Below are 26,346 nucleotides of genomic sequence, written 5' to 3'. Positions count from 1 at the left end.
AATTCTTGGCTCTATGAACACAATTTAAATTCTACTGCTGGTTTTAAGGTGGGAAACAAGATGGCCAGATAATGCACTTTAAATAAATTCTAATAATTCCATGGCCACATGGAGGATGGAATCGAAAGGGAGTATATTGATTGCAGAGACTGAAGGAAGCTGTTGCCTTTGGTCCAGGTGAGAAGACTGTGACTTCATTCCCAGGACTTTCAACTGAAAGGAAACTAGGGATGTATCTGCAATGAACTCAGTGAATCAGAATCTAGAGCTAAAAAGACACCCCAGGTTGAATGAGTAGTGGTTAAGAGCAAGGACTTCGAAGTCAGATAAAGCTGGGTTCAAATCCCAGCTCAACCATTTATATTACATGACTCATCTTTGACAAGACAGCAAACTTCTCCAGGCCTCCCAGCCAACAGTAAAGTGGAAATGCACCTACCTAAATTGCTTAGGTGGTTAATATATGGGAAATGTTATCCTGAAGCTTTTCTCTCTAGATGACACAGGAACTCAGAATACTCCAATTAATTTGAGGCACTTAAGTTCAAGCTGGGGGTAACAGTAGAAAGAAATATTCCAAAATGTAAAAAAGAAGAACTGGTGATTATTAGCATGAGGAATGGAGAAACTATAGAAATTGGGACAATTAACGTGAATAAAATTCTAAAGATTTGAAATTAGGAAAAAGGGTCAAGAGGTCAATTTAATGACTTAATTCTGCTTTTAACTACCAGATACTATTAACAAATCTGAAACATTTCACTTGACAATATTTCCACGTATCTACTTAGGATTCCTTCTATCTGCTCATCCTACCCTGCCATTCTGCACCCCCAAGGAGATAAGTGATGAGGGTCAGCTTGGTACATTCAGCTCCACAGAAAAGCAGCAGGATGATCTAAGTATCCAATTTGCCTGTGATAAGGTAGGAAAAAAAAAATCCCTTCTCTCTTCATGGGAATTCAAACTATGATAAAGGAGACAGAAAGACAGCAAGTTTGAGTGAAATGTTTACATTTATATTGAAATATGCACTAAAACAGAATGAGTTCTACTAGTCAATGAAATTTTGCCAAAGCGGAATCACAAACTTCCGTTGGGGACGTCCAGTCAACTAGCAGCAGTGATCCCCAAGCAGGAACACCAAGGAGAAGCCTGGGAGACCCCACCCCAAAAAGCCTCCTTTCAAGAGATCCCAACTCACTTCTCCCACATGCACCCACACAGATTTAGGAGCACAGTCATGCTCCTCATTTTCTTATATCTTTAGTTTCTTCTTCGCTGCAATAAATATAAAATTGGCAATGCTCATATACCACAGCACAGACAATATTTCAGGCTTTAGCATACAACTGTAAACAGTGACTAGGTTAAAAAAATAAAAAAGATAAAGAAAGTTGAACATTATTTTTAAACAACGACAAAATTCCTAAGAGCAGGGCATGAGCTACTCAAGATTTGTTTTGTTGCATTAAGGTTTTTGACAAAAAATTCAGGTTTAGACAGATGTCCAAATAGACTCAAGGTGGTAGCCAAACCACTGCCCATGGTAGTCTAGACTATGTGGCAGCAAAACAACGTGCCCTAGATCACCCTTGGCAGTACATCTTCAACCTGCCACATTCAAGATGGGACTGCAGAAATCTTTATTGTGCCATCACCAGCTGCCATCTAGTGTAGTGGGAATGGGTGGGCAAAGGGATGGAAGTTTGCTGGGAGACAAATAGAATGAACACCTCTGCTGGCTGCCTGGAAAGTTGGCCCCTTAATCACAAGGACAACTAGGACATTTCACTTGGACAGTGCATTAAACTTCATATATGTGTGTGTATATATTTCTCATATATATATATATATATATATATATATATATATATATATATATATGAAATCCAAAGATTAAGCATTAAGTTCTGTCACTGCAACAAACGGGTGTCAATCAAAGAAAAACAGAAGAACACTTTTTGCCTAAAGCAGTGCAAAGAAAGCTGGCAAGAAATGAAAGTGGACTCAGTACCTGCACATTAGCAATGGGGCAGACTTTTATTGAAAAGGCTAGTGGTTCAAATACTATTGCTCAAATAGCTCTGGTAAATATAAAATGTAGTTAACATCCAAGGTTTGTACACAGAAGCAAAGGAGCTGAAGGCCAATTCACAAAGGGATATTTGATCCTTAGTCAAGAGAGAAGCTAAAAGCACATGCTGCAGGAGTAACCTAATGGGGTTTGTTTGGACCATACTCCTTCCCTCTGACAACAGAAAAGACCTGGATAGGAAACTGTCTTTTCACACACAAAATTGTGGCTTAATTAAATCTCCTCCCTAGAACTATACCTCAGCTAAGAAAAAAAAAAAAAAAAATCTGTCTTGAAAAACTCAAGAACCTGGGCTACTAAAAAGGAAAATTTAATATAGTAAACAAGTTTAGTAAACACCACATATATTTTCAGTTGTTAATGAAGACATGATACATTCAGGAAAGTTTTTGTTTTTGTTTTTTTTAAAGAGAAAAAAACCAAAAAACAAAATTCCCAGAAAAAGCCTCGAGGAGGGAAAAAAAAAAAAATCAGCCCAAGTTCTATTCCTTTCAGTCAGAAGCGGCTCTTAGCACAAACCACAAATCCCCCTCCAACACACAAAAGCAATGCCATGTGCCTTGCAAGCAGAGTAAGAAACATATGCCTTAGTTACTGAACTTGGACGTTAAGCAGAATCATTGCAGAGCACATTCTGATGGGTTACTTCAATATCCACCTGGTCCAGTTTAAAGTATTTGTTTGTAAATCCAGTTTGTACATATTCCATAGGTATATTAAACAATAAACCACCTGTTGTCCTATTATTTTTTGTCCTATTATTTTTTAAATGGCAGTTCTTGTAGCTCAACAAACCATTAAGATTATAAAGAGCTCTCTTGAAAGAAATTCTCAGATGAAGATGTATTGAGAAATCCTGAAGGTTAAACGAAGTTCTTTTTTACTAGTTCTTTTTTTACTAAAACAGTGGGATCAAGCAGAATATCTATTCGGAAGAGCAGTTTCACCATTTCCCCATGAGAAGAGGCCAAATTTTTCTGGACTAATAATAATTTAAAAACTAAGCCAATAAAAATAAAATAAAATATACACCTTAAAATACTACAAAACTTGAAATAAAGTCAGGGCTTATGGAGTGGGAAACAGAGTTCTGGGTTTTCCCCCCCCCCAAAAGAAGGAAAACTGTAACAGGTTCTAAGGGAAAAACAAAACAAACCAAACCAGAACTCTGCACATGGAGAGCACTACACAGACTCTATAGCACAGGCCACCACACAAGAATGAATTACACATCAGTAATATCATCATGAGAGTAACTGGCTGGGGATTTATACTTCCAGCAACAGAGCTCCTAGGTCAAAAACGTGTTAAAAGCTTGTAATGTTAACAAGGACCCCTCCCACCAAAAAAAAGAGGGGATGAGGGGGAATAGAGGAAAGGCTGCATGCATGGGTCTATTACAGACGTGATATTCAGCAGCATAAAAATAATACCCTCCATTGAGTCCCCCAAATGGGGCAAAACCGATTTTTCACTGCTAAGCATGGGAAAGGTTAACAGGGTGGAACAAATTCACCTGTAACCATAGCATCTCCCATACTTGAATGACAAGCACGTTCAATTTGATGTTATATGTTGCTGTAACATTGAGAATACGTATGAGTAAAGCAAAATAAAAAACAAAAGGCTAAATTATGAACTTTAAAAACTGGAAAAACATCTGTTTTAAAGCCAAGAAGGTGTTATTCTAATTATTATTATATATGACATAATCCATAGAAAGAAAGGCCAAGGAAAGAATCTTCATTTTGTTCAGTACTTAGGCTTGATGTTGTCCTAGGAAAAACAGTGATAAGTCAACGAATGTGTCACACATATAACTAAAAAGTCCCCTTCTGGTTTCCAATGAATTTAAACAACCATCTTCCTTGGCTAATTTTTCTCCTGTGTCAAACAAACCTATGTACAGGACCAGTTTAAATCCCTCCTCCCCTTCAAACACTAGATATGAACATCCAGGAACATTCTACAATGCAAAGTGCCTTAAGAAAGAGAAGGATTCTGTAGTGCCAGTGATATAACTGATCTGAGGAAGCTGGGACGCTATTAACACTGATGGGAGCCAGTCAGGCAATGGTGGTTTGTTTTTCCTCAGGTGTTTCCTCCAACAATTGCATGATCAGTTCATGGAGGGGTTTGCAGATCTTTGCGTAGCCCCCTCCTGTGAGATGCAGAAAATCAAACATGTCGTGGCAGGAGATGGCACCGTCCGAGTGCACGAAGCCCCCATCTGTATCCAGGAGTTGAACATTGGCAAGCTTCGGCAGGGAAACCTTGAGGAGCTGGTTCACCTTGGCGTTCTTTTGCCTCAAAGGGTTGGGCTTCTCACCTCGAGGTAACAAACCCTGGGGAAGAGCAGAGAAGAATATAAGATGAGAAGACTCACTGTTTTTTCCTACTTATTTGTGATTTCAAATATCCCTGGAACTCTCCATCTAGCACTTGTTATACCTTTGATTTCTGAAACACTGGACTAGACCTGTCTTAATGAAAGTTCTCTGACTATCCCTCCTAGGTTTCTTCCTGAGCTCCTCCTCCTCCTGTCCCTTAACTGCTGGTATTCTTCAGGGTTTTGTCCTTGGCCCAGTACTCTCTACACCTACACACTTTAGCCCAGATCTCTTCCTGGAGCTTCAGAACTGTGTATTTGAATGCTCCTGAGGCACACCCAACTTAACACGTCCAAAAACCCATTCATCATCTCCCCCATAGACTATGTTCCTTCTACATTCTCTGTGTCAACTGACCTTCCAACATCCCTGAGTCTCTCATCCCATGTACCTTATCTATTCATCATTAAATCACTCAGCTTTTACATCCTAAGTATTTTTCCAATCCATTCTTTTTTCTGGCTATAGACACTGCTGTGGCTAGGGAACTTACCAATATTCACCTCAATTAATGTAAAATCTCCTGACTAGTCTTCCTACCTCCAGTGGTATTACCCCTTCAATTTATCCTCCATATAGTCCACCACATAGCTAGAATAATCTAGCTCAAATACACATCTATTCATTAATGCCACATGGAACCTACACTAGAACACACGAGAAATGGAGTTGGAACAAATGCTGTCTTGATGAATCAGAGCCACATAATATCTGGTAGTATAAAACAGCGATGTGTTCTAAATTCATTTTTAACTTATTTGTTAATGATCTAATATAATTTTCAGATAAATCAGATGTCTGTCCTTCTACTATAGTAAATAAAAGCCAGCTCTTATATGGCAAGTGCAAGGTTTTATCATCTCAAACTAGAAATGGCCTTTATACAGATAACTGATCCAATTATAAAATTGTCAGAAGTCCCCAACCTTTTAGTTGGTTTATAGCTAATGATGCCACACAGCAAGTTATTGTTATTTAGGCAAAAATGTTGTCACCTGTTTCTCCTACAGGGTATGATAAGAGGTCTTATTTCATAAAAAGGGTTTTCTGTAGGCGTTCTACTAAAAAAATCAAAAATAATTTTATGCCCAAAGCGTTATTCACATCTGCTTTAAATTTTTTCAGCAAAACGTTGGACCTCGATTATTAACTTACTGTGTGACCGTAAAGTTCCAAAGAGAACTACAGAGAACTATGAATATGCTACCCCAATCCATCTCCTTTCATCCTTGTCAAGTGCAGACAAGGTCAATCCTAAATCCTAGTTTATATAACTGTTAAAAGTATAAGGCTCTGGACTTCCCTGGTGACACAGCAGTTAAGCATCCGCCTGCCAATGCAGGGGACATGGGTTCGAGCCCTGGTCCAGGAAGATCCCACATGCTGCAGAGCAACTAAGCCCATGTGTCACAACTACTGAATCTCCGCTCTAGAGCCTGCGAGCCACAGCTACTGAAGCCCACGTGCCTAGAGCCTGTGCTCCAAAACAAGAGAAGCCTGCGCACCTCAGTGAAGAGTAGCCCCTGCTCACTGCAACTAGAGAAAGCCAGCACGTAGCAACAAAGACCCAACACAGCCAAAAATAAATAAATAAATTTATTAAAAAAAAAAAAAAAAGTATAAGGCTCTGAATCTAATAGTTAACAAAGAAAATCAGCCCTCAGCACTGGCACATCAAAGCTTGGTTGAGATATAATGAGCAACCAGGAAGGATGGCCAGTGACCAATAAATACATATGTTATTCTGACTTTCAAAGAATACCATAGTAATTAAAGCCATAAAAAAGGATTAAGCCTCAAGAGCAGGGCGCCATACCTATTGGGATTGTCAAGCAAGGATAAGAAAAATAGCTTATATACTTGCATAACATTTTCCTTAATAAATGAGTATCAAGGGTATGCCATGTGATTTTTTCTCTATAATAACTGATAATTGTTAAAATATTATTTTAAAGGAGACAAAATACACTCCTAATTCCTTTACCATGTAACAACTATTTTAATTTTATTTCCTTTTCCAATTTGCATATTTACTTTCAAGCAATTCTAAATATAATATACATACCGTTTAGTATTCGGACTGTTCACTTAAATACATCATAAATTCTGTTTTCACACAGTCCTCCTAATTGTCATGTGATTAGTGCTATTATAGTCAATGACTTGTGCAATCATTCCCCCATGGGGTTGATTATTTAGGTTATTTCCAATGTTTTAGTATTGTAGATAACACCACCATATATCAAATTCAAAAGTCTGGTTGAAACAAAGAATATTTATGGAGGATTTATTCAGCAACAAATATGTCCTAAGCAACTACAATGTACCACCCACTGTACTTAAGAGATGGACTCTTCACCACAATGTAGTCTTTTCTGGAATAATGCAGGATATAAATAAATACATAAATTAATTAAATACCATGTAATAAAAAAATAAGACCTGGCTTCCCAGAACCCTGTCATAAGATAATATCCAAACTCCTAACATGGGACCAGGCTGTGGCCTCTAACTATCCCGGACTTGAACTTTATTCCAATGATAACCCTAAAATTCTTCTAGCACCCTCCTTCACTCACCCAACAAACACATACATGTATAAGCCTTTGATCATTTCCTTCCTTTCTTCCTCCCTCCCTTTCTCTCTCTCTCATTCTTCTCTGTAATGCCTTCTCTTCTTTCATTTCTCTATTTGTCTGGAAACCAATGAATTCTTTAAAACTAAACTCAGATGTCAATTTTTATGTCTAAAATATACTCTGTTCTCTCCTTAGCATACAGTATAATAATTCTGTTTATATTGCTGTGTCCATCCACCAGCTCCTTGAGAGGAACCGTCTTACTCATTTTTGTATGCTCGGGACCTAGGATAGTGCCTTGTACATCGTGATTCTCGCATGTTTGTTGAATAAATGACTACCTTATTAACACTATATCTCATTAAAGAACTGAATACACGTCAGATTTCTCAAAAACATACATTTTTAGCTAGGTTAAGAATATCTACAGGTAAACTTTAACACTGAAATAGACAGCTGTTTATCCCTGAGACCATGAAGACAGTGCTTTAATTCTGCAAAGGGTAGCATTTCCTGTTAGTGGTAAGACTATGAAGAACCCATTTTCTTCCTGATGGAATCTCTGATATTTTAAAGAATTCAGAGATTCTGATAAATACACCACCTTTACCATATTAACCATGGAACAAAACAACACATCTAGGCTAATCCAAACTCAGGTCTAATAAAGAGAGACTCAGGAACTAGGAAAAGTCTCATATGCAACTTAAAAAATTATCAGAAGATAGTCAAAGGGAAAAAAAAAAAATTAAGGCAACCTGAGGCAACAAAGAGGATTTCCACTTCTAAACAAGGATGAGCAGAAAAAAGATGACCCCACAGCTGTTCTAGGAAATGAGACCAATAAGACGATGGGACATATCAGAGAAGAGCTTCTCGGGAGCATGATAAACTGCTTCCAACCTAAAGATTCTCTATGTTCATGAGTGATCACATTTCTGAAAAGACCCCCGACCTTACCTAATGATATCAAGGTCTCCACCCACCCAAAGACAACATACCAATACAATGATTTTGGCCTGTGGCTGCCTTGTGTTGATAAGTTGTACGATGGCCTCGATTCCACCTGCTACTTCTTCTGCTGTATTTTCATGGTTGTTTGTTCCTACCCAGACAACAATGACCTATAATTGAGGGAAGGAAGAAAAAGAGAAAAAAGATAAATACTCAGGAATGTCCACTAGTTAGTTGAAAAGCTTATTTCAAAAATCAAAGAAGGAGGGGCTTCCCTGGTGGCGCATTGGTTGAGAATCCACCTGCCAATGCGGGGGACACGGGTTCGAGCCCTGGTCTGGGAAGATCCCACATGCCACGGAGCAACTAAGGCCGTGCACCACAACTACTGAGCCTGCGCTCTAGAGCCTGTGAGCCACAACTACTGAAGCCCACGTGCCTAAGAGCCTGCGCTCTGCAACAAGAGAAACCACCGCAATGAGAAGCCTGTGCACCGCAACAAAGAGTAGCCCCCGCTCGCCGCAACTAGAGAAAGCCCACACGCAGCAACGAAGACCCAACACAGCCAAAAATAAAGAAATAAAATAAATTTTTTAAAAAATCAAAGAAGGAAAGATGAACTTCTCAAATGGTATTGGTAACTTCAACAGGGCAGCCATCTTAAAACATTATTAATGTATGCCTCATATACATCAGGATAAATTCCAAACAGAAAAACACTTAAGTGGGAAAACTGTACTAGGAAAAGATGAGAAAATTATTTTATGTGCAGTTGGAAGCTAATCTCTTAAGATCCAGAAACTATACAAAAAAGATAATAGATTCAACTGTATAAAAATAAAACCACTGCAAGTCAAAAAAGAAAAAAAAAAAAAGAGAGTGAAATCTAAGAAACATGGGGGAAAATACTTGTGACATCATAAGACTCCCTTAGTTAAAGTACCTTCTAGAAAAAATAAAAGTACCCAAGGAAGTGTAGTGGGTATAAATACACAGTTCTACTCAAGGAAAAGAGTCAGTGGGGTGGAGGCTGGATATAGTTTTTAAAAGTTTTTCTCTTCAAAAAAATAATTTTACAAGGTGGCTATCACCTAGAGACATACACCTTCCTATGTAACCCAAAGTAATTTCCACCTGTCACAAAAGAAAGGAATATGCATGAGTTTTTCTGTTAGAAAGGCAAAAATAAAATACTTTCAACTACAGCAACTGTTATCAATGGCTCAGCTTTGTTTCCTTTTTGTTGTTTGGGTTGAAAAAATTTATATGCAGTGTGCCAACTCAGGACGTTGATAATGCTATAAGGCACTGGGCACATGTTTGGGCTGAACATTTGTTCACATCTGCTTCAAATTTTCTTCAGAAGAGCTTGGAGGCCTTGATTACCAATCTGTTTATATGTTTAAATGGATCCAAAATTACTTGCTCAAGTGAATCATAGCCCTGCTCCCACGGCCCACCTCTGAGCACCTTCCCCCTCACACTGCCTCAGGTCAACAGAACAGCATATACCTTATTAGCATCAAATCCCTCCCTACAGCAGAAGATACTTATAACAAGTACAAACCAAGCAAGCAATACACTGATTCTTAATTAAGCATGTATTTGGAATGTTCTTAAACAATATCATTTAACTTAAAGGGGCAGGAAGCAAAGAACAACAGTGAAGTAACGCTTTGAAGAAGCAATTTTTTTTTACTACCAGCTTCTGACAATTTAACTATCTGCAAAGGACTCAAGATAAGGATATTCTTAAAAAAAAGAATAAGTTTCATTTCACCTTAGGTTTAATATTCTCCAGTTCTCCATTCTTTAGTCTCCATAAAACATGTCTTGTTGTATCTCCCCCAATTCCAAAATTCAGTGCATGAAGTGGGGAAAAAAGCTCTCGCCATATCTGAAAAGAGAAAAACTTGATTTATTTAAGCTGAAATTAGTGGGAAATAAAATCCCTCAATTGCAATGTGTCGTGAGGCATCTGAAATAAGTTTCCCTTTTCTGTATTCAAATGTATCACTGCAAGTGGTATGCTACCAACTGCTGAAAGGGCTTTGAAGATGCCATTGTGTAACTCAGTTTTCAGTGCAGCTTTAGATCTCAGCTCAAGACTTGAGTCACAGCTCAACCTGATGCCACTTAGGTACCAACATTTATAATTAAGCTGCCAACTCAATAAACTCTCCTTTCCCTTTATTCAACCATTTAAAGGAATAGAGTGAAGTAGAAACATGAGATGAAAAAATTTAGAGTGCTTGAGCCAAAAAGATATAAAGCTATCTTTTCTTTTAAATTTCCCTTGGGAGAATGCCTAACCTCAAAAAGATTCAAAACAGTTCACTACAAAAATAAAATATAAAAATGGTAAAACACAATAAGAACTGAGAATCATGACTAAGACAAACATAAATGAGCAAATACAAATAAGAAAATAGTAAAATACAAATCATGACTAGGACAAATATAAACAAACAAATATAATGTAAAGCTTCTTGGAAGCCAAGGCAAAAAAGGGAGCTTATTTATAAATAATGTTGTATTTTTTCCTTTGTCTCATCATGCTTGATGGCACAAAGAATCCGATCAGGTAGGTCTGATTTCCCTTCTACTCTGAACTAGAGTGGAATGAATGCAAGTCAGTTATCAATGAATGTGTTGACATGAGCAGCCAAGGACCACCCTCAGCCCTGCACCTTACCTCATACTGCTGCATCAACTGCACCATGGAGTCCCCCACAAACAGGACATCTGGCTCTTTGTCTTTGCAGTCCAGGACAAATCTGTTGTGCTGGTGTGAAGAAGAAAGAACAATGAGAAACTGGCATTTTCCCCTGTGAGATTTCTTGGCCTAGACAGAACAGTTGTCCAACCAGTTACTCTGTTGTTAAACATTCTATTTGGTCTGTCCCTAAAGCTGATTCCTCTCAATCTGCTATTAACTCCTGGGCCCTTCTGAAAACGAGAACAGAAAAATGCGTTCATGTTTTTTTAAAAGCTTACCTTTCCTCCAACTCTTTTAAAGAAAATTTCAGATATACTTAAAGCTGATGTAATACAATGAACACCTGTACACACTCACTTACATTCAACAATAACATTTTCCCACATTTGCTTTATCTGTGTGTTTGCTGAATCATTTGAGAGTAAGCTGCAAACATTGTGATTCTTCACCTTTAAATATTCTGCATGCATCTCCTAAGCATAAGGACAGCCTCCTATAAAACCATAGAACTATTATCACATCTAAGAAAATAAACAATAATCCCATAAAATCTAACGTTTAATCTTCACAATTGTTCCAAAAGTATCATATGTATCTATTTTTTGAACTAGGATCCAATCAAAAGGCATGCATTTTATTTGAATGATTTTAATATGGCCTTTGAAAATGTCTGCTAACCTCTAAATGTGAGATGTTGGCAAACTGGGACTCAGGCTTTTTCAGTCTAATTCAAGTTTCTAAGCAAGGGTGACCTAGGCCTGGCATGCTTCTCTTTGCTCTTAAGGCATAAGACACCTTTAAAAAGATTTTACCCATTGATGCTAAACTGAAGGACATAGTTTCAATTTTTTTTTTTTTTTCGCAGTATGCGGGCCTCTCACTGCTGTGGCCTCTCCCGTTGCGGAGCACAGGCTCCGGACGTGCAGGCTCAATGGCCATGGCTCACGGGCCCAGCCGCTCCGCGGCATGTGGGATCTTCCCGGACCAGGGCACGAACCCGTGTCCCCTGCATCGGCAGGTGGACTCTCAACCACTGCGCCACCAGGGAAGCCCTTCAATTTTTATATTCATCCCTGAAACAAATTAACATGATGGTTTAGCAGGTCTCTAACCCAGTTCTATGGAAAGGTCTGAATACTGTTTCTTTTTCTCTACATTCAATTATGCTTCCCCTAGGAATTAATTCAGATGGAGTTACTATTGAAGTATTTCTGCTGATAATACAAGTGCAGGTGACACTGTGGTGAAACTGAGATATTTCACTGCTATTGGTGAAAATAAAAAAATATTTCTGGAAATAATTTGACAACTGATTAAGACATCTCTTTTACAGTGACAGGATTTGGAATAACTTTCTCTTTTCTCTTGGGTCCATGTCTTGTGTAAACAATTTTTTAAAATTACTATTGTTTCAATAAGTATTTTTAAACTGAAGGGATAAGATGAGCAAGAATAAGGCTTTAGCTAGTTTTATTGAGTAGGTGCTCTTTCACGTCACGTCGTCTCTCTACTGTGTATGCTAAAGTGCCAACTACCTCTCAATACCAACAGAACAGCTTATGTTTAAAGAATGTCATGGAATTTAAGCTCTGCTGTTCTAAAGGTTTAAGTACTCTAAATTTTCTTTTTAAGTATAAAAGTAGTTGCAATGAGCTTGGAAAAACAGAAAAGATAAAAGCAAAACATCTATAATCCTACCATTTTAACCCAGTACCTATTAACGTTTTAGGGTTTTTTCTCTCATTATTTTTTCACATCCCCCCGCAACACAGTTGAAACGTATGTATGTATCTCCTTAAGGCACAATAGCTTTGGGGACAGAAAAACCTATGTTCGAAGTCTAGCTTATGTACTTTCTAGTGCAGTGACCTTAAGCAAGTACATAACCCGGAGTTTTGTTTTACACATCTGCTGGCAACTCTGTTTTTAGAGTTGTGAAGATAAGAGTTGTATAAAAGGGGCCCAGCTTCTGGCTGCCACCCAGTAGGTACTCAATAAAGAGCACACATTATAACTGCATTAACATTATATTAGAAATATTTTTCTATGTAGCTACATGATTTTCATAACTGTAACTATTTTTAAAAATTTTATCGTGTAATTTTTAAAAAAAACCTTCATTTATTTATTTGGCAGCGCCACACAGCTTGCGGGATCTGAGTTCCCCAACCGGGACTGAACCCGGGCCCTTGGCAGTGAGAGCATGGAGTCCTAACCACCGGACCACCAGGGAATTCCCTATAACCGTAATTTTTAACACCACTTAATATCCTACTGGATGCATCCAGTGGCACATTCATTTTTTTAAGCTCTTTATCCTAATGACAGATTTGCCAGAAGCCTCCTATTGACTGAGATGAAGAAACTTACACACACACACACACACACACATTTTCTTTTACAGGTTGGGAATTTTTAGGGCAAAGGGGATTAACACTTTCATGGATCTTGGATACACTTCCAAATTACTAACAAAATGGCTACTGGCTATATCTATTCTGATGCCAGCAATGTATCAGAACTCATTTTACTATACTTGCACCTGCATGGGTTATTAATATTTTTCCCTCCCTCCTTTCTTTTCCCATTGTTTTAATCTGTACTTTTTGGAAACAAAAAGTTAAAGCTCCTGTCATGCACATTGAGACACTTATCTAGTATATTTGAGGATATTTTTATTGATAATACAACAGTATCAGTGCTTCATCTGTAATATTTACTGAAAATATTTCTGTCAGTCTGCTGCTAAGCCTTCTTTAGGTGGTTAATGTTTTGATACGAATTGTTATTAAATTTGTCTACGGTCAAGTCTTTTAATATCACCCTTAAAAAAAACTTACGATTACGGAAAATATCAAGGAAATACAGGAAAGCAGAGCGAATAACACAATGGATCTCTGTGTACCCATCACCAGATACAGCAATCATCTAACTTACGGCCACTATTATTTCAACATTCCAGAAACTATTGCCCCACCCCATTCTTAGATTATTTTGAAGCAAACTGAGGATATAACATTTCATATATAAATATTTCAACATGTAGCTCTTAAAAGATTAAAAATATATATAACCACAATACCAGTTCTATCCTCTAAAATTAATAGGAATCCTTTAATATCAACAAATAACTAGTGAGTGTTCAAATTCAATGTCACAAAATTTTATTTTATGATTTGTTTTTTAAAATCAGAATCCAGACAATTTGTCTCTTAAATCCCTTTTAATCTATAGGCTCCCCCTCCCTCTGCCACCACCTCCCAAACTTTTTTTTTAAGGAATATGACTGTCTGACCTATAGACTCTCCCATAGTCTGGATTTTGTTGACTGCATTCCTGTGGTGGTGGTGGACATGTTCATCTGTTCTAGGTACTTCTTGATATGTGGTACTTAAGTCTAGAATAGGGATGGATATTTTAGCAATACTCCGTGAGTAGTATTGAGTATCACTTCAATACTTGTTTTAATCATGACTGCTTTTCTTTTAATGTTTTGTTTCTAAATAATTTATCTACAGAAGAACTGAAAAGATTGTAGAGTATTTGCATATACCCCTAACTCAGCTTCTTTCAATGTTAGCATCTTTTATTTTTTTGTTAAAAACAGAATTTTCAGGTGTAAGGATTTTTTTTAAATTTTATTTACTTTTTATTTCTTTCTTTTTGGCTGCGTTGGATCTTTATTGTTGTGCGTGGGCTTTCTCTCATTGCAGTGAGTGGGGACTAAACTTCGCCGTGGTGCTTGGGCTTCCCATTGCAGTGGCTTCTCTTGTTGGGGAGCACGGGCTCTAGGTGCACAGGCTTCATTAGTTGTAGCATGCAGGCTCAGTAGTTGTAGCTCGCAGGCTCTAGAGAACAGGCTCAGTAGTTGTGGCGCACGGGCTTAGATGCTCCGCAGCATGTGGGATCTTCCCGGACCAGGGCTCGAACCTGTGTCCCCCGTATTGGCAGGCAGATTCTTAACTACTGCACCACCAGGGAAGCCCTCAATGTTAGCATACATTTGTCAAACCTAAGAAATTAACATTAGGGAATACTATCAACTAAAATAAAGTTCATTCAGATCTCACTAATTTTTCCACTAATGCCCATTTCCTGAATCAATCAGGATATCACATTGCATTTAATCTATATATCTCTTTTAACTCTTCCGATATGGGACAGTCTCTTGGTCTTTCCTTGTCTTTCATGACCTGACACATTTAGTTGCGGTAAGGTGTTCTGTAGACAGTCCCTCAATTTGGGTCTGTCTGATGTTTTCCCATGAATAGGCTGAGGTTATGGATTTTGGGGGAAGACTACCACAGAGGTGATGTGCCCTTGTTGTATCATATCAGGGAACATGACTTATTACTGGTGATGTTAATACTGATCATTTGGGTAAGGTGGTGTTTGCCAGTTTTCTCCACCATCAAGTTATTTTCCCTTCCATACTCTATATGTTAGAAACAAGACACTAAATTCAGCTCCACCTCCTGGAGGGAGGGGTCTCAAAAAATATGTGGGCGTACCTTAAAACCACCAAAGTAATTTACAGGGAGATACTCTAAGGCTAGGCAAATATACCGTTTCTCCTTAAAGTTGTGTCCACTAATGTTAGTATTCATCAATGGATCATGCCTACAGTAATTATTACTGCAGTGCTCTATCCATGATTTTCTTTTCCCTCCTTACTTCTACATTTATTAATTAAAATTATTCTGTAAGGAAGATTTAGCCCTTCTCCCCTATTTATTTATTCATCCACTCATTTATTTATAGCAGAATGCATTAATGAACACTTATTTTATTCTTTCAGTTATCAACCAATAATACCATCATTTGTCACACTGCTCAAAATGTTCAACTTTGCACTTTGGTAGCTCTTTCAGGTCTTTTAGGTGGTCAAAGTTATCATCAATGAGACAAACCAATACCACATGTATTCTATGTGATGCACCAAGGACCCATCACTTCAGTGATATTCCTGCCGCCCATCTTTTTTTCTCTCTTTCTTTTTTGAGTAGTTTCTTGCTTTCTTGCACTAGAAGATGCTCTAGGCCCGTATTTTTATTTTCTTTGCTCCAGCTATAGAATCAATCATTTCTCTAAGGAGCCCTGGTTCCTTTCATTGGAGAACTGTATTTAAAAACCAAGATCTGGGTATATAATATATTTTAATATAAGTTAGTCCTTCCATATTATACAAGTTTTTAAAAAAATTTAAATATTCGTATCTGTTTTTCTTCCATTTGACTAATTTTTTCCCAGTCAGTGCTAATCATTTAAAGTCTTCTAATTTATGCCAGAAACAACAAAGGCATCTAGTTTTAGTTACTACTTTTAGTAAATTTATAAATGACCTAAACGCCCATCAGTGAGATAAAAGACAACCCACTGTGGTATTTTCATATAAAATAATTGAATACTACTTAAAGAGAAAAAAATGAATAAACTACAGCTATATTTTTAATATGTATGATTACTGCAGAAAAAAATACATTCAGAAAGATACTATTTACCATTTAAAAACGTGCAAAAAGGGACTTCCTTGGTGGCGCAGTGCTTAAGGATCCACCTGCCAATGCAGGGGACACGGGTTTGAGCCCTGGTCTGGGAAGACCCCACATGCCGCGGAGCAACTAAGCCCATGCGCCACAACTACTGAGCCTGCGCTCTAGAGCCTTCAAGCCACACCTACTGAGCCTGTGTGTCACAACTACTGAAGCCTGCGCGCCTAGAGCCCGCGCTCCGCAACGAGAAGCCACAATGAGAAGAAGCCCGCACACTGCAACGAAGAGTAGCCCCTGCTCACCGCAACTAGAGAAAGCCCGCATGCAGCAATGAAGACCCAACACAGCCAAATATAAATAAATTAATTAATTTAAAAAAGTGCAAAAATACTAACTATATTGTTTAGAGATTATATATGTAGTATGTAAATACATGAAATTACTGGCTTGGGGGTGGGGAGGTAGGAAAGAGAAAGAAATGTGATCAATGTGGGGTATACAGGGAACAGCAATTCTTTTAGCAATGTTTTATTTTTTTAGGATGAGTAGCAAATACACAGATGCTCAAAATATTTCATAATACTTTTTTAAAGATATAAACAAATGAGGAAGATTAAGAAAGAATAATCACATAATTGATCCATAGGAGAACAGTCAAAATAAAAAACTACCACTCAGGGGGCTTCCCTGGTGGCACAGTGGTTGAGAGTCCACCTGCCGACGCAGGGGACACAGGTTCGTGCCCCGGTCCGGGAGGATCCCACATGCCGCGGAGCGGCTGGGCCCATGAGCCACGGCCGCTGAGCCTGCGCGTCCGGAGCCTGTGCTCCGCAACCGGAGAGGCCACAACAGTGAGAGGCCCACGTACTGCAAAAACACCAAAAAAACCCCAAAAAAACTACCACTCAAAATAAGCTAGTTGAAAGACTGATTTTTAAGTCTGGGATGACCAAAACAGAAAGAGAATACAACCATGAAGAGTATAAAGAGAATCACTAAATACTAAAACAGGAAACTCTGGGGACTTAAAATCATATTGAACTTGTTAGTTCAAAAGGTAATACGGTTGGAAACAGATAAAGGTTAAATATAGTTATTGTAAAGGATAACAGTTATTAAAAGCAAGCTACAAATACTGAAAAAAAAAATAAAGTGCTAAAAAAAACAATGGGACATACTGAGAGGGCAAAGGGGCCAGAGCTTGAAGGGATTCCCACTTGCTAAACTTTGGACAATGAGTTTCAAAATTACAGTGGATTGTAACCCACTTGACTAAAATAAGAACCTGTGAGGCCATATTATAACGAAACAGAATCGGTTTAGGCCAACACCATCTTAACCAAGTGATCAAAGCTACTATCATCAATGAGACAAATCAACATCACATGCCTTCTATGTGATGCACTGAAGACATCACTTCCCTGATACTCCTGCCAAAAATGTATGTGAATCTTGATTATGAGAAAAGAGAGGGACATTCCACAAAATAAATGCCCTATACTATTCCAAATGGTCAAGGTCATGAAAAACAAAGGCTAAGAAATGTTTCTGATTAAAGGAGAATGAAGAGAAACGACAACCAAATGCAATGTGTGATCCTAGACTGGGAAGAAAATTGATATAAAGAACACTACTGGGGCTTCCCTGGTGGCGCAGTGGCTGAGAGTCTGCCTGCCGATGCAGGGGACACGGGTTCATGCCCCGGTCTGGGAGGATCCCACATGCCGCGGAGCAGCTGGGTCCATGAGCCATGGCCGCTGAGCCTGCGCGTCCGGAGCCTGTGCTCCGCAACGGGAGAGGCCACAACAGTGAGAGGCCCACGTACCACACAAAAAAAAGAAAAAATAAAAAAAGAACACTACTGGGACAACTACAGAAATCTGAATATGGTTTTTGGATTAGGTAACAGTATAATGTTAGTGTTAAATTTCCTGATTTTAATAACTGTATTGTAGTTATGTAAGAAAAGGTTCTTGTTCTCAGAAAACACACTCAAATATTTAGGGGTAAAGGGGCATTGTGATGACTGCAACATACTTTCAAATGATTCAGGAAAAACTGTAAGTTGGTAAATAGTACAAACAGATACAGACAGAATGATTAGGCAGATGTGGCAAAATGTTAACAAGTGGCAAGTCTAGAGAAGGATATAGGAAGTTGCTTCTGAAGTGTTTGTAATATTTGTATAATTTTGAAATTACTTCAAAATTTAAAAAAGCTTCAAGAAAGAATACTGTAGAGACACTGTCATCTATTAAAATTAACAGTACACAATGCCCATGCTCTCAAAATATTCCTCAGTTCCAACATCACATGGTGATTAGGAATGACATCTCTAACATTAGATTTTTATTTACAGTAATCAATTCTTGTTGACCATTAAAAACACCCCATTGTAGCTCTGGTCAAAAGACTCTAAAAATTTAAGAGACTCATCTACGTGAATAACGCACGTGCACCCCCTTTTACCTGAGACATCCATCTGTCATCTCCTTGAATATCTTCCGCTGCATGTGGAATGGCTGCTGGGTTTGAGTCTCCTTGGCTCATTCTACACCTGAGGAAAAAATGTCTATGTTATGTTTTGTTCACTGACAGGAATGTTTCTTTGTTACCACTTACTTAAATATTACATGTCAGGTTTTAAACAATAAGAATTAAATATATTCCATTGGGTTTTGCCTAGAAACGATGCAACTGGAGTTTATTTTCAGCAGAGACGAGGTCCAGGACATGACTGTCTAAGTCCCATAAATATCTAGCACTACTAAACTTCCAGACAGGTTTGAATATCATTCAGGAACAATGCATTACATCAGTATGTATCTTACACCTATATTAATTTTTCATAAATACATGTTATTGTAAGAAACAAATGACAAGAAATTAAACCCTTCAAGTTCAATGACATCTACATTAGAGCCTTTTAGGCTGCTAGAGTTACACACTTAAGAATTAGTACAGCACCGATTAGAATCCAGTGATCACTAAAATCACACAAATACCTGTACTACAGATGATGACAAAACTAGTCGTGGGCTTTGGCAGTGGTTTTTTCATTTTTATTATTTATTATTTTTTTAAATTTTTAATGTTTTTTGGCAGTGCTCCACAGCCTGCTGGATCGAGTTCCATGACCAGGGATCAAACCCGTGTCCCCTGCAGTGGGAGCGCAGCGGAGTGTTAATAACCACTAGCCCACTAGGGAAGTCCCTGGAATTAGTTTTCTACAAATTTTACTAGGTATTTTTGACAGGTATCCACTAAAAAAAAATTTGATTAACGACGACCTAAATATGGCATCTGATAGTGGAGAAGGAGTAAGTGAAATTCAGGAAAATTAGAAATGCTAATCTTCTAGAAAGACAAGTAAGAAACCAGACTGTTTTCAACCAATTCTGGACAATACATACTAGAGACATCAGGCTCAAGAGGTTACTTGGAAAATGCAAAGGATGATGAAAGAGAAAAAGCTGGGGTTTTGTGGCTTATAGAAAAAAAGGCCGTACTCTCTATTTCCTTCCTTTGCCATCCTCAAATACAACTAAACTTTCTCAGAAAGAGTTATAGCCTTTTAATAAGTATTCACTGAGTAAACAAAACACCTTGGATTACCAAGGTAGTAGTTTTTGAGGATCAAAAAGTAACAAGCCCTAAACATGAAAGCAAACCTTCATGAAAAATAAATTACAGAAGCAAACAATTTTAACACTAATTATGTAAATAAATTCGATCAGTTCCAAATGACACTAGGTCTAAAAAAAACTGGGCTCAGGGTTAAGCCTATATCTGACTAAAGATGTAAAATATCATTCACAACCTGTGTATATTTCTTTAGATTACTAAAATTTGCAACTATCAGAAAATAATAGCTACCTATGAAGGACTATCTACTCTATGCTTTATACATACCACCTCCGATCCTCACAAAAGTACTGCAAAATGAAGAAAACGAGGATCAGATAATTTAGGTACTTTGTTCAGTGACTGAAATGAGGTTTGTCTGACCCCAATTACTTCACATCTGACCCACTGATCACAAACCAGTTCACGCTGACTCCCTAAAGGGGACCTATATCTAACCATTTCACCCAAAAGACTTATGACTTATACCACACGGAGCTAAAAACATCAATGTAAAATGCAAGAATTGGGAAGAACTGCAAGATGAACCTATATAGTTCCAATCAGACTATGATATCTGTTTGGAGTTTCACTGTCTAAGAAAAGTGAGGAAAAATCACAAGATACATAAAAGAAAACAAAAAAAGGATTACAGGGTTAAAACAAATAGCCACACAGAAACTTTTTGTTTTTAGCCAATAAAACATTCTAAATCTTCTATATAAAAGTTTCTTGGGGGTCTACGTTCAATTCTTGATTCAAGTCTGGCTATTCAGGTTAAATCTGATATGGCACTTAATACTCACTTTAATTTTAGTAAGTAACTTTCTTCCCCGCTGATCAAAAAGCTCTATTGTCCTTAAGACCAACAAGGAGCAACTTTTCCCATTTTCTGTATTTCAGAATTAGATATATAATGTAAAGAAATACAGCAACAAAACAGCTCCTTTTTCCACTCACTAATTGAAAAAGTCTATTTCCTAACTTTTAAAATAGATTTTAAAAACCCAACCATTCCTCATTTATTTTCCCACCTGGAGAAACTCTTAACATGTTAGGTATTTTTGAGGCAAAAGTTAACTGACGTAGGGTTAACTGAGCGATCACTACTAAAAATGAGAAAAATAATCTCCCCCTCTCACTGTGTGATTACGTAATTGAAACCATTTTTCCTGGGGATTGTTAAAAGAACAAGGATGACAAAACTGTACATATGAGGTGCCTCCATAATAAAATGTATCCAAATTCATCCTTCACCACTTAAACACACAATGCAGGCACTCCAACTACATTTCAGTTCTTGGAACACCAGGTTCAGATTTTGTTGAAAAACTTAAGAATTCTGAGAAACCAGAGGGTGTTTCAAGGAAAGGTGCCAAGATGGTGAGAAATTAAAAAACCTGTCATATCAGAAATAGTTGAAAGAAACAGGTATGTTTATAACCTGTAGAAAAACTGTGGGGAAGAGGAAATAACGGGACAAATAGCCGTCAAAGTATTTGAAGATTACTAGGAAGGGACTTTAGGCCTATTCTGCATGTCCCCAAATAGGAAGACAAGGCCAGCAGATACAATGTACAGTGAGACAAATTTATAACAAACAGAACTGCAAATGACATGACCTGTCTCTCAAGGCAGATTCCTCCCAGGGGGCTGCAGAGACTAGGTGAACACCTACTAGAAAAGCATAAAGTGAACTAAAGCATATGAGTAAAGACTGGTCCAGATTAGCGGGATTCAAACATTTTTTAATGTTTTAGAATCTTTTTGAAATGTTCCTCAATATATGTATATTTATAAATTAGATGTGAATTGCTGTTAACCTGTGTATTAAATATTTGTAATTTTTTCCCCTTTTTTACGTAAAAAAAAGAATGTAAAAAGAGGTTCTAAATATTTTCCTATATTCCAATGGATCTCCTTATGCATCCCAGGGCAGCACACATACTCGACTTTCAAGACCAGTGGTCTATATAAACTATAAGATCTCTTTAGATCTATGATTCAATTGACAGACATGGACTTTTAGAGTTTCTCCAACAGGTAAACAACTGATCAAAAAATAATAACTGCAATAAAGATTTATTGAGAACTTACTATTTACAAGACACTGTGCTAGGAACTTTGTTATTTAAATAAAAACTGAAGCTCAGGGAGATTTAAGGAAACTGCTCCATGATAGGGAGAGCTGGGATTTGAACTCAGGGTGATATACTACCCTCCAAAACCTATTACTCTTGAGCAAAGGGCATTAGGCTCTATATAGAAAAGACTGTATGAAACAATGATAAATTCTAATTTACTAAGTCAATTCACTTATATATCCTATTACTACTACCCAAATTTAATGGCATTCTGATACCCTTAGCAAAACACTTTCATCTCAGTCCTAAATTTTGTCATGAGCAAAATGAAAAAGCTATAGGGACAGAGAAAATGAGGAACAAAATGTCACTTACCTAAAGTTACTAGGCAGGTAAAACTGAGAGAATTTAGCACAATATTCCCAATTAGCTAGTCTTTTTCTTCTTTAACTATGAATACAAGGTCATCCTCCTCCCTCCTCTGAGCAAAATTTGTTTCTTTGTGCCTTCAGACACTTGGATTTTGGATTATTTTGCCAAATCAAAATCTTACAATACAAAGGAGCTTTCAGTTTTACCTGTGCCTATGGCTTGGTAACATTTTTAAACAGCGGTTAAAAAAAAAACAAACAAAAACAACTGAGGGGCAAACCCATGTAATCTCCTCTTTAAGAACCAAACTAGGGGGACTTCTCTGACAATCCAGTGGTTAACACTCTGCACAGGGGGCGTGGGTTCCAAAGGATTAAAAAAAAAAAAAAAAAGAAAGAAAGCAAAGAAAAGAAAAAAGAAAGAACCAAGCTGGGGACTATGCATGTAGGGGATTCAAATAATTCGGGAGTTAGATTAAAAAAAACTGTGTACTGTTTATAATAAAAATGAAGAATCAAATCAGGAGCCATCCAGAGAACAGCCTGTGGTGGGTCACAAAAATCTGAGTGATTTGGGGTTTCCTGCCTCACGTAGAGAGCGATATTGTGGCACAGAAGTATTCAGAATGCTGTAATTAGTAACAACAGAAAAAGTAGCAACAGAGAGGGATTTGACTCCCATCTCACCTCACTGATTCATAATAATCGCCTCTGTGCAGCAAGTCGTTAACTTCTGAGGTCACAAACAGCATGTTCAGTTAGAAAAACCCAAAAGGATGGAGATAAAGGTCAGAAGAAATTAATTTATCAGGAGACATACTCTTCCAGGGAAGCTTTAACTGTCCATTAAAATGAGTTCTCTGGGAAGATGAGGAGTAAGTGACTTGCACAGCATTTCCCAATTTTCCTGCATTTTCTGTCTTCTCTACTTAACTCCGACTATGACAGTCTTAACACCAGAATTTCCAAATGCTTATACCAGCATGGTGTAGTGTGTGTCTAATCAAAAACCAGTTCCAACAACAAAGAATTATAAATACTCAAGCTGAGCTGTATGTTTCTTTAGTTTAACCAGGAAACAAATGGAGGGGGAAAGTTGCACTAAGAATTAAAAGATTCAGAATGTTTCCACTCTGACCTCAGACTTCATTTTGTTTCAGATGGAGCTGGCAGGGTTATCCTAAAGGCGAAGGCAGGCCTCATCCCTAGTACCCTGCCTCAGTGGGCTGGTGGATGGGTCCCGGGGTTCCAGCACATTCAGAATTTATTATCAAATGCCCAAGCCAACACATTAAAGCACAATGATTTCATACTCCTCCCCTGCTCCCGGACAAGGAGGCAACCTTTATATCAGAACGATGTGCCCAGGAGAAGAATCCAAAGACACAGGCATATCCAAGGCAAAGGCGTATTCTGATGCTCAAGGGGACAATACCCCTTGTTTTCTCCATACCTTTACCACTCCCTCAAAATGAACCCCCCCATTTAAAGCTGTACGAAATGAGGCCTTAGAGTGGGTCCAGGTGGTCTTCCCTTTCTCCATGGGTAAGCTCTAAAAAGAGGCCAAAGCTTCATGTGTTTGGTTTTCTTAAGGTTTGTATACACAATATGAAAAGCAACGCTGGCCTGGGAAGTATGGAAATAGTGAGTCACCATGCAACGGGCACATCTCAAACCTGAAGGCCAGAAGATCCTGATCTGGTACATGGACATGGACCAGGTAAAAAGCACCTAAGAAAACCTGTCCATTGGCAGGTTTAGCTAGTTGGTTGACCTTGGGCAAATCACCAGCCTCGCTGGGCCTCATCCCTAAAATGAGGTGCTGGACTGGACAGTCCCCTAAGAAATAAGCCCTTCTAAGTCGTGACAGCCTATGGATTTTTGAATATATTAGAGAAGATAACGGAGAAGTTTCTGACGGGTGGCAAAAAGTGCTCCGTCAAAAAAACAGTAAGTGGTCTGAGCCCGCGCCAACGGCCTCTCAGGCAGAGGAAAGGGGAAAAAAGGGTCAGAGGTTCAACCTCGGGGAGGAGGGAAAGGCAACAGCCGAGACCCGAGGCAGAAGCGTGGCTGGAAATGGGGCTGGCGGCGGCGAGCCCCGGGCCGCGGTAGCGGGGGATTCAGGGCGGCCTGCTCCGGGGGTCGGGCTGGGCCGGATCGGGCCGGGCGGCGCGCCCCGCCACGGTGCTCGGCCGCGGGAAGAGGCGGGGCGGCTGGGCGGCCGAGGAGGCGGCAGGTTTGGGGGTGGGGTACTGGGGAAAGGCTCCGAGGGAGGTGGCGAGCGGCCTGGAGGTGCGGGGGGCAGGGCGGGCAGCCAGGGAACCCACGCCGGGCCAGCCGAGAAGGGGCGAGCGCGGAGGCACCCCAAGGATCGGGGGGGAGGGGTGGCGCGGGGGAGGGGCCGGCAGGGTGGGGGAGGGGAGGTCGCGGGCCTCTCACAATAACAAATCGCAGCCTCTTCCAACCCCCACCTCTAAGCCACCGGTTCCCCGAGTCCCGGACTGCACTCACTCAGGCACAGGGTCCGTGCGGGCCCCAAGCGGCTGCGGCGTCGGCGGGTGGCGCGTCTGTCGCTCGCTCAGTCCCGGCGGCCCCGCTCCGGCGCGTCCCTCCTCCGGCCTCAGCACCCGCTGCAGCGCCCCCACTTCCGGTTCCCCTGCCACTCAGGCAAATGGCTTCCGGAAGTCCCTCCCCATCCTGCCAGGCCTTGGCTTAGCTCGCGTCTCCTCTCTTTCTGCGGGAGCTCGCTGCCGGCGCCCAGGTGTCCTGACACGCCCCGCAAGGTTCCACGCTTTGTTCTCTATCCTGCCCTCGTTTTGCATGTAGTCTGCGTGACTTGGGCCTCTATCTTTCCTATGGCTGCATCCCTCAGTCCTGCGTTCATGTCACCGTAGTGTGGAGATGGCATTCGGGACAATGTGCTGTGACCTCGCACTGACGCCATTCCCTTCCCATCCCGCCAACCTGGCTTCCTCCTCCACCCCATGGAATAAACCAGATTGCTGCCAGTGGGAGGGAAATAGGGCCCCAAGGTTAATGAGGCAGTCCCTTACATTTATGGGTGGAATTTCTGTTTCTATGATGAATGTATGGTTTTTGGATGACCGCCTCTTAAGGTGATACTATAGGGGGATGGAGAGACAGTCTTTTCCTTAGAGATCCATCCAGTTTCGGGGAAGACATATATATATATATATATATATATATATATATATATATATATATATATATATGTATATATATATATACACATACACACAGTTAATATTAAAAAGATGATGTGCTAAATCCTATATAAATGTGCAATCTATAACAGAGAGGAGGGGCAAAAGATGTACACAGGCTATGAAAACGTTTGGTGGAGCAGGGCCCTGAGCTGGCTCTTTAAAAATGGATAGGATTCGTTAAGACCCTTGTCTGAATTGGTAGAGCCTTCCAGAGTTCTGAAAATGATCGGGGTCGGTTTTGCAGACAAAATCCGTTAAGAATTACTGTGAAAACCTGGAAGCCTAAAGTTTTAAGATATGTCAAATTATTTTTCAGGTGACCTGTACTGTCAAATAGTACTACATTTATCAGACGTATATAATCCAAAATAATTTGTCCACCTATAAAACGCTAATTTACCTCGGAATTCTCTTGCAGATGTTCACACAATTTATGGCACACCAACAGGTAAATGTTTGTTGCTTTAAATGTTTTATCGAAAAGTATTTGTGTTTGGGGAACTCAAATGATGCAGCTTGAATTAGTCTCCAGGGATAAATCCATAGGATCCTGAATTTCTTCAGTTTTAACACTCAACACACTTTAATGTAATTACTACTTTTAATACACTGTCTTCCCTGCTATACTCTAAGCTTTGAGGGAGCAGAGACCTTGTTGTGTGGATTCCCAGCACCTGGCATGCTGCCTTGATGCATAGCAGACGCTCATTAAGTATTGCTCAACCAGGAATGAATGATCAAGCGTTGAATTTGTGCCTATGTGGAACCTATGACCTATCTTTATACTTCCTTGTTTTCAACTTTTTAA

The 26,346-nt window shown here is 39.2% G+C and overlaps 1 protein-coding gene across 2 annotated transcripts; it reads right to left on the bottom strand.

Annotated features, from left to right (window-relative positions):
* Positions 1 to 997: 997 nt before the first annotated feature.
* PAFAH1B2 (platelet activating factor acetylhydrolase 1b catalytic subunit 2) lies at positions 998 to 24,989 on the bottom strand. 2 transcript variants are annotated; one of them, XM_022559123.3, is made up of 6 exons: positions 24,823 to 24,989; positions 18,702 to 18,789; positions 10,717 to 10,806; positions 9,802 to 9,918; positions 8,069 to 8,191; positions 998 to 4,443 (listed from the first exon to the last, which is right to left on the bottom strand). In XM_022559123.3, the coding sequence occupies exons 2-6, from the start codon at positions 18,780 to 18,782 to the stop codon at positions 4,165 to 4,167; spliced, it is 690 nt and encodes a 229-aa protein (XP_022414831.1). In that variant the 5' UTR covers positions 18,783 to 18,789; positions 24,823 to 24,989; the 3' UTR covers positions 998 to 4,164. The 2 variants fall into 2 exon arrangements, with proteins under 2 accessions (XP_022414831.1, XP_089771696.1); XM_089915570.1 differs by lacking the exon at positions 24,823 to 24,989 and adding an exon at positions 23,988 to 24,340.
* Between the last annotated feature and the right edge of the window lie 1,357 nt (positions 24,990 to 26,346).

Source organism: Delphinapterus leucas, chromosome 7, assembly GCF_059928025.1.
Source record: "Delphinapterus leucas isolate spDelLeu-1000000601 "Yukka" chromosome 7, BTC_Dleu_Yukka2, whole genome shotgun sequence".
In the NCBI taxonomy this organism is placed as follows: domain Eukaryota; kingdom Metazoa; phylum Chordata; class Mammalia; order Artiodactyla; family Monodontidae; genus Delphinapterus; species Delphinapterus leucas.
This window is presented reverse-complemented; position numbering and strand designations above follow the sequence as displayed.

What these genes read in the sequence shown, in the direction of transcription:
- PAFAH1B2 (XM_089915570.1), bottom strand. Translation starts at nt 24,118, where the DNA reads ATGAGGCCCAGCGAGGCTGGTGATTTGCCCAAGGTCAACCAACTAGCT. An exon ending in AGTTGATGCAGCAGTATGAG is followed by an intron (nt 9,919 to 10,716) that starts GTAAGGTGCAGG and finishes TTCTCTTTTCAG; the next exon opens with ATATGGCGAGAGCTTTTTTC. An exon ending in AGGCCAAAATCATTGTATTG is followed by an intron (nt 4,444 to 8,068) that starts GTATGTTGTCTT and finishes GCTCTTCCCCAG; the next exon opens with GGTTTGTTACCTCGAGGTGA.